Source organism: Ursus maritimus, unplaced genomic scaffold (genome assembly GCF_017311325.1).
Source record: "Ursus maritimus isolate PB19 unplaced genomic scaffold, ASM1731132v1 scaffold_16, whole genome shotgun sequence".
Taxonomy (NCBI): domain Eukaryota; kingdom Metazoa; phylum Chordata; class Mammalia; order Carnivora; family Ursidae; genus Ursus; species Ursus maritimus.
Genome location: NW_024424008.1, coordinates 4,983,033 through 4,996,903, shown reverse-complemented (window position 1 = coordinate 4,996,903; position 13,871 = coordinate 4,983,033). Strand labels below are relative to the sequence as shown.

At 39.8% G+C, this 13,871-nt stretch overlaps 1 protein-coding gene across 5 annotated transcripts in view; it reads left to right on the top strand.

Annotated features, from left to right (window-relative positions):
• DENND5A (DENN domain containing 5A) overlaps positions 1-13,871 on the top strand; it is a 101,190-nt gene that overhangs the window by 51,760 nt on the left and 35,559 nt on the right. For all 5 annotated transcript variants that reach the window (XM_040630769.1, XM_040630767.1, XM_040630765.1 and 2 more), the window contains exons 6-8: positions 6,446-6,763; positions 7,973-8,188; positions 8,689-8,923. In XM_040630769.1, coding sequence (XP_040486703.1) covers positions 6,446-6,763; positions 7,973-8,188; positions 8,689-8,923 — 769 coding nt within the window. The remainder of the gene's footprint in view (positions 1-6,445; positions 6,764-7,972; positions 8,189-8,688; positions 8,924-13,871) is intronic.

The window sequence follows — 13,871 nt, the reverse complement described above, 5'->3', positions numbered from 1 at the left end:
CCTTCAATAGCTTTTCCCAATAACGTATGCGTTGAGCTCCCCTTCATTGAATAACATGGAGCTAGACTAGGGGTGAAGCTGGCTGTAATTTGGTATTAGGAACTCAGCTCTGGGAAGGGGCATTGTGACCTCCTGCAGGAAAAAATTTGGAAGACTTTTCAGGATTTTGGGGATCCATGTGGTTACTGTCCCAGAGTAGCTAAGTCTTCCCATGGCCTCTCCCAACAAGGCAGGAGGTGAAAAGAGGAAAACTGATCATGTGGGTTCAATGCCTCTTCTAGGCTACTTTTTGTCCCCCAGGCTGTTTTGCAGGAGTTGGCCTCTTAGCTGAGGAAAGGGGTGCATGAGGAGTTTGAGGTGGGCTTGCAAGTTGCTTCTGTTTGCCAGACCTCTCAGCGTGTAGGAGAAAGCAGTGTGAGGCTATTGTTTGAGCTTAGTGTTTGAGTGACCTCCTGTTTCACTTTGCCTTCTCATCCCTACCTCCTTCAGCCCAACTCTGTAAAGAATGGCTAGTGGTATCTACTCAGAGGCTCCTGTCTTAATCTAGCCCATCTCTGATGTGTGCCTGAGCTGCATTCTCTCCTCTAGCTACCTCCCACCAGGAGTGTATCTACAATACGTGGACATAGCATTTGGAGTTCATAAAATTCTTTACAGACATTCTATATTTGGCTCACATCAGTGGGAGAAAAGCCAACCAAGCATTGTTGAGTGGATGCAGTTATTTTTAGATGCCTCTGTGTTTCCAATTGGACAAACTGCTTTTTTTCTACAAAGAGAGGAGAACCAGTGGGGTAAATGATTGCACTGTGTGCCTTTGGAGGGTCCCACAGCTTTGTTCTGTTAGCTGTATGGACAGGGCTGATGAGGTAGGTGATCTTCATGACTAGATTTAGTTGTCTTTACTACCTTTTTTAATGGCTTGATATGAAAGCATTTATAATTTTAAAATCTTAAAGGGACAAACAAAAAGCCTATTTTTAGGTGTTAAACATTTGTTGGCCTTTTTTCCAGTCAAGGCTTAAACTTGTTATCCAGTGGAGAACTCCAGAAAGTGAATTTTTTTTTCATTTTTTAAAAATTTAAATTCAGTTAATTAACATATAATGTATTATTGGTTTCAGAGGTACAGGTCTGTGATTCTTCAGTCTTATATCACACCTAGTGCTCATTACATCACGTGCCCTCCTTAATGTCCATCACCCGCTACCCCACCCTCCCACCATCCTCCCCTCCAGCAGCCCTCACTTTGTTTCCTATGATTAAGAGTCTTTTATGGTTGGTCTTCCTCTCTGATTTCGTTTTATTTTTTCTTCTCTTGCCCCTTCTTCTCTAGTTCCATCCACATTTGTGCAAATGGCAAGATTTCATTTTTTTTGATGGCTGAGTAGTATTCCTTTGTGTGTATATACCACATCTTCTTTATCCAGTCATCTGTTGATGGACATTTGGGCTTTTTCCATAGTTTGGCTGTTGTGGACATTGCTGCTGTAAACATTGGGGTACAGGTGCCCCTTTGAATCCAGAAAGTAGTGGATTTTAAAGCTATTCTTCTTTTAATCTTTGTGTCTTAGATATGGGAAAGTTCCCTTTTTTGACTGTGGATTGGTAGGTGGAATAGTTTATGCACCCAGCAGGTGTTTATTGAATGAATGCATGCATGGACGTTTTAAAGCATGCAGTTTTAATAGATTGAGAGTTTGTGGAATGGTTCTATTTAGCTAGACTTACGTCATCCTCCCACCTCTTCTTTTAGACTGCAAGACTTATTGGTACAGGGAAAAATAGAAGGATCAGTGGATCAACGCTTTGATATACAACAGAGGTACCATCCTAAAGGAGGGACTGTTTAATAATGGAGCTAGAAAATTGTTTGTCCAAAAGGGAAAAAAGTAAAAGGATCCCTACCTTCCACCATAATAAAATCAACTTGAGATGGGTTAAGAAGTTATAAACATCAAGAGCAAAAATTAACTCTTCTAAAGATAATATTAATAAGTACATTTCTGACCTCTGGGTAGGGACGTTGTAAACAAGATACAGAAAACACTATCCCTAAAATAAAAAATTGGTAAATTTGGTTTTTTAGTAAAAGGCGAAACATTTATGTGGTCTGAAGAGAAACCAGAGTATATATTTGATTTTTTAAATTACGAGAAAGACATCTGAAAATGAAAGGATACGATAAAAACTAGAAGATATGTAACACGTATAACCTACCAAGAATTAGCATCAGGAGATTGTAAAGAACTTGTACAAACCAGTAAGATGATAAGCAGCCCAGTAGAAAAATGGGCTAAAGATGTGAATAAGTATTGCACAAAAAATGCACATTTTTTTCACTAGCAACCAGACAAATATAAATTAAATGCACCTGTTTCAGTGGCAAAATTAAGAAATCTAATGATACCAAATTTTGGTAGGCTCAATAGATTGCTGGTGAAAGTGTAAATTGTTATAACTAGTTTGGACACAGCTAGGCATTATTTTATAAAGTTGAACATTTGCATAGCTTAGAACACAGCAGTTCCACTCCTAGGAGAAGATCTTGCACACATGTCCAAGAAAACATGTAAAAATGTAAAAGCAATAACAGGAAAGAACTTAAATGCCCTTTAATGGGAGAATTGATAATAAATTGTGCTACATCCACACAGTGGAATATTATACAAGAATGAAAATGAACATCATATAGCTACCTATAAGAAAATGGCTGAATCTTAGTAATGTCAAGTTGAGTGAAGAAAAGTAGTAGCACAGCACTGCTTAAGGAATGGTAATCCTTTCATAAATTTTAAAAAACAAGCAAACACTTAAAGGCATATATATGTGCTAAATTGTAAAACAAAGGGCAAAAAGATAATAAATAGAGAATTCTGGATCGTGGTTACCTGGGGATGGGAATGTGTAGATTGGAGGGTGGGATTGGGGAAGAGTGTATAGGTAGGTAAAGTATTGGCAATGTTCTAGTTTTTGGTTTCTCAGGAAAAAATGTCTTTAAGATTGTCCCCAGAAAGTGTTCAGTTTCCATTCCTAATAAGAGTGTATGAGATGTTTGTTTTCTAGTGATTTGGCCAGCATTGGACTTTATAAATCTTGTAGATCTTTGCCAACCCAGTAGGTAAAAAATACTTTGTCTGTATTTCTTGGATTATTAGCAAAATCGAAGAACTGTATATGTGTGTATATGTAAAACTTTATTTGAGAGAGAGAGTGGGAGTGGGAAGGGGAGGGGCAGAGGGAGAGGGAGAGAGAGCATCCTCAAGCAGACTCCCCGCTAAATCATGGATCCTGATGCAGGGCTCTGTCCCAGGACCCTGAGATCATGACCTGAGCCAAAATCAAGAGTTAGCTGCTTAACTGACTGAGCCACCCAAGCACCCCCATCTTTTCATATATTTGAAGTTAATTAACTGAAAGTTCTTCTGTGTTTGCCTTCTGTAACGAGTTCCCATTTCTCAGTTGGGTGATTTATTTTTGTTTCAGTGATTTCTTTGGCTATTAACCTTGTGTTATGTATGATAATTACTGTTTCCTAGATTATCTTTTAATTTTTTTATGGCAGTATTTACCTTTATGGTTTTTAGCCTTGAATAAAGTTTAGAAAGCCCAACTCTACCTTAAGATAGAGCAGTAATCTTTTATAGTTTGTTACTGCTTCTGTGGGTTTATTTAACTTTTTTAACTTTTTGTTATGGAAAACACGAATGCATGTCAGAGTAAAGAGACTAGCATCCATCATTCTGTGCCCTTCTTTCCGTATTGACCTCCCTCTCCCCACTCACCCTGCTGGATTATTTTGAAACAAATCTCACACAGCAGTATTGTGTTATTCAAATATATTCAGTATCGATCTCTGAAAGATACTCTTTTTAAGAAAATAGAGTGGCTTTATTTTTTGTATTTAAATCTTGAGTCTATCTCAAATTCATTTGTGGTATTCTATTTTAACATTTCTAAATGTATAGCCATTTGTCCCGAAAACAGTTATTGAATGATCCATCCACATACATGGGTCTGTTCAAGACTCTTGTTTTCCAACAGATTATTTTATGTTTATATTAGAATCCAGTAAGGCAAGTGTTTTCTCAGAATTTTTTTGGCTATTTTATTCTTTCAGGCAAGATTCAGAATTAATTCATCAGACACTCCCTTCAAAAACTCTCTGGAATTTTGAAAAAAATTGACATTAAATTTACAAATAAGTAGGGGGATTATCAGCATCTTTTCAATGTGAAATTTTCCTATCTAATAATATTGTTATATATGATAACCATTTATTGAAGTTTTATCTTCCACAGTGATAATAACAATGTTAATTACCATTGGTTAGTAATATGGGCCTGGCACATAAATCCTCAACATTTATTGTCTCATAATCCTCAAATTTATGACATAGGTAATATTATCATTTCTGTTATATGAACAAAACAGAAACACTTTTTTTTTTAAGTTTCAGAGGTAGAATTTAGTGATTCATCAATTGCATATAACACCCAGTGCTCATCACATCACGTGTCCTCCTTAATGCCCATCACCCAATTACCCTATCCCCCCCAACCCATCTCCCCTCCAGGAGCCCTCAGTTTGTTTCCTTGAATTAGGAGTCTCTTGTGCTCTCCCTCTCTGTTTTTGTCTTATTTTCTTTTTCTTTTTTTCTTATTTTCTTTTTCCCCTATTGTTCATCTGTTTTGTTTCTTAAATTCCACATGAGTGAAATCACAGTATTTGTCTTTCTTTGACTGACTTATTTCACTTAGTATAATACCTTCTAGTTCCATCCATGTCATTGCAAATGGCAAGTTTTCATTCTTTTTGTTGGCTGAGTAATATTCCATTATGTATATACGCACACACACATATATATATATATGTACTTATATGTGTGTGTGTGCGTCTGTCTGTCTATCTATCTCACATGTTCTTTATCCATTCATCTGTTGAAGGACATAAAACAGAAACACTTTTTAAAAAAATTTCTGTGTTATGTTTAATTCATTCAGCAAATTTCAGATCTTTTTTTTTTTTAAGATCAGTTCTCAAACTTTTTTTAAGTAAGATATAATGTATTATTTGTTTCGGGGTACAGGTCTGTGATTCATCAGTCTTATATCCAGTGCTCGTTACAACACATAGTCTCTCCAATGTCCATCACCCAGTTACCCCATCCCCTCACACCCCTCCCCTCCAGCATCCCTCAGTTTGTTTCCTAAGATTAAGAGTCTCTTATGGTTTGTCTCCCTCTCTGGTTTCATCTTGAAACAAACACTCTTTTTTTTTTTTATTTTTTTAAAGATTTTATTTATTTATTCGACAGGATAGAGACAGCCAGAGAGAGAGGGAACACAAGCAGGGGGAGTGGGAGAGGAAGAAGCAGGCTCATAGCGGAGGAGACTGATGTGGGACTCAATCCCAGAACGCCGGCATCACGCCCTGAGCTGAAGGCAGACGCTTAACCGCTGTGCCACCCAGGCGCCCCTAAACAAACACTCTTAAACATTTAATAATGCAGTGAAGGAAATGATAGTTGTCTTGGCTAGACAGGTTATGGTTATAAGATAAATATTTTTTAAAAAGGCTTCTCTAACTTATAGCTACAAGGAAATACCATAGGGACAGGAACTATAAAATATTTAAGTTAAAGTGAACAAGAAATGTGTAGGACCTCTAAGGAGAAGAGTGGAGGGTTAGCTTGAGCATATGTCTGAAGTCAGGCTAGCTCAGTTCAAATCGCAGTTCTACTTACTAGCTGTGTGACTTTGAACAAGTTCGTTAACCTCTCTGTAACAGTTTTGTCTGTAAAATAAGGGTAGGTAGATATTGCCAAGTTGGTCTTTGTTAATCCATATTACCTACCTCACCAGCAGTGTATGAGAGTGCTGTCTCCGCACATCTTCTCAGAAGCAACCTTAAAGCCAGAACAAAGCACAGAAATAATTAAGACACGCCACCAAATCTAACAAACTAGGACTAAGGCTCAAAAGGGATAATGGTATGCTGGGGTCATATAGGGAGGTAGTGCTGGAGTCAGATCTGGAACCTAGACTTTCTGACTCACTCCGGATGTTTTCTTTACTACTGTAAGAATTCAGGAATTCAGCGACTGTTTTATGAGCATTTGCTATAGGTGTGACTTTTGTGGTAGGTGTTCAATATCTGTGTCATCACAGAATCCTTAACACTCTCTAAGATAAGTGTTTTTATCTCTTTATTTGCATTTTATAACTGAGGAGACAGAATCAGAAAGTTTTAAGTACCGTTCCTTAGAAAGTGGCAGGGGAAGATTAGAACTCAGGTCAGTTTCCTTCTTGAACCCCATGTTTATACCGTATCTCACACATGCCAATTTCAGATATTTCCTCTTCTCTCTCTTGTTCATTATCCTTTCTAAACCTTCTTCCTAATGCTCTGGAGTTGTTTACACTCATCCTGTTTTGACTGCCAGGCTAACCTCTGCTTTGTGGACATTGACAACCACTTCATTGAGCTGCCAGAGGACCTGCCTCAGTTTCCCAACAAGTTGGAGTTTGTCCAGGAAGTCTCTGAGATTCTCATGGCATTTGGCATTCCCCCTGAAGGGAACCTGCATTGCAGCGAGAGTGCCTCCAAGCTGAAGAGGCTCCGGGCCTCTGAGCTTGTCTCTGACAAGAGGAATGGGAACATCGCAGGCTCCCCTTTGCATTCCTATGAGCTCCTCAAGGAGAATGAAACTATTGCCCGGCTGCAGGCCTTGGTCAAGAGGACTGGGGTGAGCCTGGAAAAGGTAAGATGCTGTATATAAATTTGTGACAGGTTTGGTCTGTACTAGGGGGCTGTCCTGGTGAAATAGAGTGTGAGATAAGAAAGCACCTAGTTCTGGGCAAGGCTTATATGTGAGCAGTGGAAGAATGCTCTTGGATGGGAGACTCTGGATTCAGCTCTGGCAAACGTTATCTTAGTAAATGCTATTTAAATCTAAATTTGGGTAGCTTTTCACCTGGCATCAAAAAGAACCCGCTGTCATCCTTTGTGAGCACCACGGGAGAGTGACTTGGGGGTGACAGTCGTCATCTTTGTATTCAGACCTCTTCCAGATCCATTGCCCTTTGAGTTTCACGGCAGCTGACAGCATGCAGGGCAGGTATTGTTAACACTGTTTTATAACTCAAGAAAGCAAGGCTTAGAGAAATTAAGTGCCTACTAGGTGACTGAGTGGAGGCTAGATCCTGGTCTTCCTGAATGCTAGTCCTGTGCTCTTTCCAGGCTGAAGTTAGCTTTCCATCTCCTGACTTTGATGACACTATCAGCTTTCTGTAGTTTTTTACCCATCTCTTCACCCTCCCCCATTCTCACTGTTAAGTTATTTTTGTAAATTACATATAAGCAGAATGGGCTAATCACTTTGTTGGGCTATTTTTTTTTTTTTTTGGTAAAGTCTGAAACATTTATTTTTCCTGTTCTATTTAATTAGTAAAGCAGATATTTTTAAAAAAATCATGGCTAAAGAGGAGCAGAGAAATATTTAGAAAGGTTAAAACAGACACAGTAAGGAGAAATTCTTAGGGAGAAAGATGAGAACAGTGATGTGGGGGAGAAAATCAAAGAGGTGAAGGGAGAGCCAGAGTCTGACTTTGTTGCTTTGCGTTATCATTTTCTCATTGACTTTCCAGATTTCCTCCTTTCCCTGACCCTTGAGATAAGTAGCAGCTTTTCTTCTGTTGCTGAATCTCTGCCCATAATGACCTTATCTCTACTATCGTTGAGTTCCTGGGTACCTGCAAGTGCCGACACCCTCATTTTTCTCTTCTGCGTGTCAGAATTCCTTTCTTACTTTTTTTCCCCTTCCCTTTGTTGTTGGTATGTTGTTGTTTGTTTCTTTTCTCCATTTGCTGCGAAGTAATGACCACTGTGGGGGGGGGGCAGGAGACAGACGAGTGGCATTTTTTTGGATTAAAGAGAAACCTTATATTTTCAACTGTTTCTTTTTTTGTAGCTGGAAGTGCGTGAAGACCCCAGCAACAATAAGGATCTGAAAGTTCAGTGTGATGAGGAAGAACTCAGGATTTACCAGCTAAACATTCAGATCCGTGAAGTTTTTGCAAATCGTTTCACTCAGATGTTTGCCGACTATGAGGTGTTTGTCATTCAGCCCAGCCAGGATAAGGAGTCCTGGTTTACCAACAGGGAGCAGATGCAAAACTTTGATAAAGTGAGTAATGCTGCTGGGGAGGTGGTGAGGAATGAGAACATGCCAGACCCTCTTGAAGATTTAGCTGAAGATGAGCTTTCTTGCGTTACATGCTGGAAACAAGTGCAGATGTTGACGCAGTGTGAGGTCTTGTGATGTTGACGCAGTGTGAGGTCTTGCTTTAGAACGGAGTGCTGGTTATTACTGTCGGGTGAGTCAGAGAGCGGTCTTAGGCGAAGGTGCACGTGCAGGCTGAGCACCGGATTCTGGGGAGCTTGGTTGCCACAGTAGGTTGCCTGAGTAAGTTCGGGCTAGTGTGCCGAAGTTTCAGGATACCTGGAATTATATGAGCATTAAAAAGCGATGAAGAGATTTTGCTATTTGCTTTTCATAAAGACCTAGGAAACTTCAGAGAAAAATTAACCTACTGGATCCCTTGGGTGTGTTGCCTTTGCTAGTCAAGGCTGATATACCTGCTTCCCTCTTCCCTGCCAATGACTGTTTTCTTTTGGTCCCACCAGGCCTCTTTTCTATCAGACCAGCCTGAGCCATATCTGCCCTTCCTCTCAAGATTCCTGGAGACCCAGATGTTTGCTTCTTTCATCGACAACAAAATCATGTGTCATGATGATGATGACAAAGACCCTGTGCTCCGGGTATTTGATTCCCGAGTGGACAAGATCAGGCTGTTGAATGTTCGGACACCTACTCTCCGCACATCCATGTACCAGAAGTGTACCACTGTGGATGAAGCAGGTGAGGCCTTCTTGGTGCTGTACGTGCCTCTTGGATTATGTCACTGAGGTGTCCCTGTTCCTAAACATGCCAGCTTCTTTCCCTGTTTCTGCTTTTGCATAGATTATTCCCATTGCCTTCCCCTTTTTTTGCCTGGCAAACTTCTCCTTTCACACTGCGTCAGTTAGGAATGGGTCCTGCTGCAAGTAATAGAGAATTTAATCAGCTTGGGTTAGATGGATGGGGGTTATTTTTCTCAAATTAGTAAGAAATTCAGAATTAGTGGTTTTGGTGTTGGCTCAGTTGCTCAGTAGTGTAATCAAGAACTAAGATTCTTTCTTTTCACTCAGTTATCCTTAACATAGTCACTTTTATATTCATACTTGTTGCCTCATGGTTGCAAGAGGCTTTTTATGTTCACATTAAGGGCAAGAGAGGGGAAGGTGATACCAGTGGTATTTTCCCTTTTGTATCAGAAAACTAAAGCTTTCCCAGAAAACAACTTCTGTTGTCTGATAGGCCATGACCGTGTTATATGACCATCGTTAAGTGCAAGGGAGGCTGTGAAAGCGAATATTGAACTGGGTGTAATGTCACCCTGAACAGTATTGGGGCTCTATTAGCAAGAAAGAAGGGGGGAATGAGTTATGATTAGGCACTTGACAGACCACAAAAACTTGGCTGAAATGTCTCTTTGTCTGAGGAGCCTTCTCTGATGACCTCAGGCTGAGTCAGTGGATTCCCCGTCTGTGCTCCTGTGGTGCTTTGTTCTTGCCTCTTCTCTATAATCTCTATTCGTTTGAGCTGTCATTATTGGGGAACAGTTTAAGAGCGGAGACTCTACTCATTTTCTTGCCTGTAATCTGCTAGCGTCGGCCCAGCACATATAGATGTTAAAAGCTGTTTGCTCTCACGTGTGACTGAAGAGACCTTTTTGTTCACAGAGGCCCTGTCTAGGTCAGCTTAGCTAGAGAACAGTCTCATTTGAGGTGTCAGATTAAGTAGTGTGTGCGCTTCCTTGTGGGTTGTTCAGTGTCCTTGTTGTAGCCTTTTTGCATATTTTTTTCATTCATTTACCAAATTGTATAATACCTGTTACATATTCAACATACAGTAAGTGTTCAATAGATATTTACTGGGTGAATGAATGTGCCAGGCATTTTTCTAAGTTTTGAAGATGAAACTGGTGACCATTTTTTTTTTTTTAAGATTTTATTTATTTGAGAGAGTGAGAGAGAATGAGTGCGTGTGCGTGCACGTGAGTGTGGGGAAGAGCAGAGAGGGAGGGAGAGGCAGGGGGAAAGAATCACAAGCAGGCTGTGCGCTGAGCATGGAGCCTGATTTGGGGCTCAGTCTCACGACCCTGAGATAATGACCTGAGCTAAAATTGAGAGTCAGATACTTCACCGACTGAGACACCCAGGCACCCCAAAACTGGTGACAGTTTGGACAAAGTCCTATCTTCATCAAACGTATGTTCTCTAGCCTTTTCTCTTTACCTTTCAACTCTTGTTCCATGCTTTTCATTAAGGTGACAGTCCTCTTGGCTAAGGCTTGAGGACATGCTGCCTGTGCAAGTGAATTACTCTAACATAGTCATGCTTGCCTCCTGGAACACATCAGGCTTTGTATTCCTGAACTGCGCCTAAGATTTTGGTCCTGGGGTGTTTGGTGGAAATTTTTTTTAAGGAGTGTCGGTTTAGAGAAACATCTCCCAGTTTAAATCAGGACTTCCCAATCTTTTCATGTTGTGTTACACTTGAAAATGATAATATATGATTCACTGAAATAAACGGAGGAGTTTGCTTATAGCTAGAGGCTATAAAGCTAGAAACTCCAGTCATGAGGCCTTGCCCATCTGCCACAAGGGTCTAGGCAATCAGTTCGCAGCCCATCTGTAATCCATTTTTTGAACACCAAACACTGCTGCCTACTGATTGGAATTATTGTAGTCTCAGCTGTGGCCAGAGCACATGGTCTTTTGGGCTTGTTAGAATGTGGGGTTTGGGATTTGGTGGGAGGGTCAGCTAACCCTCATTTGTATGGCTCATTTCAGAAAAATGGATGCCACAGACCCTTCAGCAACTCTGCTCTGCTCTTAGGAATAATGGCAATATTTTAGGTATGCCCAAGAGAGATGTACTCCAAATATGCTAGAGCGGGGTTCTTGCCGCTGGTCTCAGATCCCTAGCCTGGAGGACTAGTTCATTCACCTCACCGCATCTCACACCTCAGCTTCTTGAAGCAATCTGATTGGAAAATGGTAAAAACATAACTAAAAGGATCTTTTCTTTTTTCTTTTTTGTGCTTAAAATTTTTATGTTTTTTTTTAATTTTTATTATTATGTTGAATTGGCTAAAAAGATCTTTTTGGAGATCCTTTAAAATTCTGCATTCAAAAGGGATCCTGATGGCAATCAATTCTACTTACCCACTAATTTTATAGATAAAGATGTTTCTTTGATTCACCATTGTATCTGCAGGGCCTAGAATAGCACCTGGCACATTTTAGACACTGAATAAGTTCTGTTGAATGAAGGTACGGGCGGGAGGAAGTGAGGGAGGCCCAAAGAGAGAAGGTGACTTGACCTAGGCTAACATCAAGGCCCAAAGGCTGAGATGTTTTTATACGACTCTAGGAAATACCAGGAGAGTTACCAGCTTTTTTTGTTTTTACTCTTTAAAACAAAAATTTTTTTTTTTTTTTAATTGGCTGGCTTGGGTCATGATTCACACCAACCTAAAGGTGCTACAAACATGAGGACTTGAGGTGTGGTGAGAAACAAAGTGCACATGAATGCATTCCTCCTCCCAACCTGCAGGCAGGCCCTTACAGATCATGCCAGGGTATGAACCCTTCAGGGCTCACCGTGGTCACAGGAGGGGACCTACCTTATTCTTTAAAATTTTTGAAGTTTAGGGGTGCCTGGGTGGCTCGGTTAGTTGAGTGTTTGACTTCGGCTCAGGTCATGATCTCAGGATCCTGGGATTGAGCCCCGAGCTGGGTTCCCTGCTCGTTGGGCAGTCTGCTTGTCCTCTCTCTCCCTCTGCCCTTCCCCCAACTCATGCTCTCTCTCTGTCTTTCTCTCAAATAAATAAATAAAATCTTAAGAAAATATTTTTCTGGGGACACCTGGGTGGCTCAGTCGGTTAAGTGTCTACCTTCTGCTCAGGTCATGATCCTGGGATCCTGGGGTCCTGGGGTCCTGGGGTCCTGGGATCGGGTCCCGTATCGGGCTCCCTCCTCAGCGGGGAGCCTGCTTCTCCCTCTGCCTGCCGCTCTCCCGGCTTGTGCACTGTCTCTCTCTCTCACAGATAAATAAATAAAATCTTTAAAATTTTTTTTTCTGAAGTATAATTGACATATAAGAAAACTGCACATACTTAAAGTTTTGGTATATGTATGCATTTACATCAAGAGTAAGCAAATACACCCATCACCCTCAAAAGTTTTCTCATGGCCTTTTGTAATATCTCCAACCTGTCCCCTCCCCATTCTGTCCCCAAATCCTGAGGCAACCAGTGCTATGATTTCTGTTACTATAGAGTTTTCATTTTCTAGAATTTTATATAAATGGAATCATACAGTATGGTTTTTTTTTGTCGTTGTTGTTTTTAGTCTGGCTTCTTCTACTCCGCATAATTATTTTGAAGTTCATTCATATTCCCTTTATTGCTGAGTAGTATTCCATTGTATGGATATTACTGCAGTTTGTTTATTTATCCGTTGTGGGCATTTGGGCTATGAACATTTGTTTACGTTTTCCTTTCCCCTGCATAAATGCCTAGGAGTGGCATGACTGGATCATGTGATATTTGTATGTTGACTTTTTAAAGAGACTGACAGTTGTCTTTCAGAGTGGTTGATTGTACATTTTATATTCCCACTAGCAGTGTATGAAAGTTACAGTTACTCTGCATTGTTGCCAACATTGCGTGTGGTCAGTCTTTTCACCTTTAGCCATTCTAATAGGTTTGTAGTGAGATATCATTGTGGTTTTGATTTGGGTGTTCCTGATGACTAACAATGTTAAACATTTTTCCGTCTGCTTATTTGCTATTCATTCATTTCATATTTTCTGGTGAACTGTCTCCCCCCACCACCTTTTTGGGGTTGTTTGTTTTCTTTTTGTTGAGTTTGGAAAGTTGTTTATATATTCTGGATACAAGTCCTTTATCGGATATATGATTTGCATATATTTCTCCTACTCTGTGGCTTGTCTTTTTGTTCTGTTTTTTTTTTAAGAACAGCATTTTAAATTTTGATGAGGCCTGATTTATCAGTTTAAAAAAAATGGATCAAATCTTTAAAAAAAAAATGGGGCACCTGGCTGGCTCAGTGGTAGGGCATGAGATTCGTGATCTCAGGGTTGTGAGTTTGAGCCACATGTTGGGTGTAGAGATTACTTAAAAATAAAATCCTTCGGGAAAAATTGGATTATATTTTGGTATTATATGTAAGAAATTTTTGCTTAACCAAGATCACAGATTTTTTTTCCTCTGTGTTTCTTTCTAGAAGTGTTATATTTTCAGGCTTTATATTTGGGTCTATGATCCATTTCAAGTTAATTTTTATAGGTAGCGTAAGCTAAGGATCCAAGTTCATTTTTTCCATGTGGATATCCACTTGTTCCAGCATCATATGTTGGAAAGAATATCCTTTTTTTTTTTTTTTTCTAATTATGTTCAATTAGCCAGCAAGGACTGTCCTTTCTCCAGTGAATTGCCTTCTGACCTTTGTCAAAATATCCATGATTTATATATATGTGGGTCTATTTCTGGATTCTCTGTTCTGTTTCATTAATCTTTTAGTCTGCATTTACATCAGTACCACACTGTCTGGATTACTGTAGCTTTATGTGAAATCTTGAAGTCAAGTAATGTTAGTGGTCCGACTTTATTATTCTTTTTCAAAGTTGCTTTCACTATTCTGGGTTCTTTGTATTTCTTATATATATATATATATATA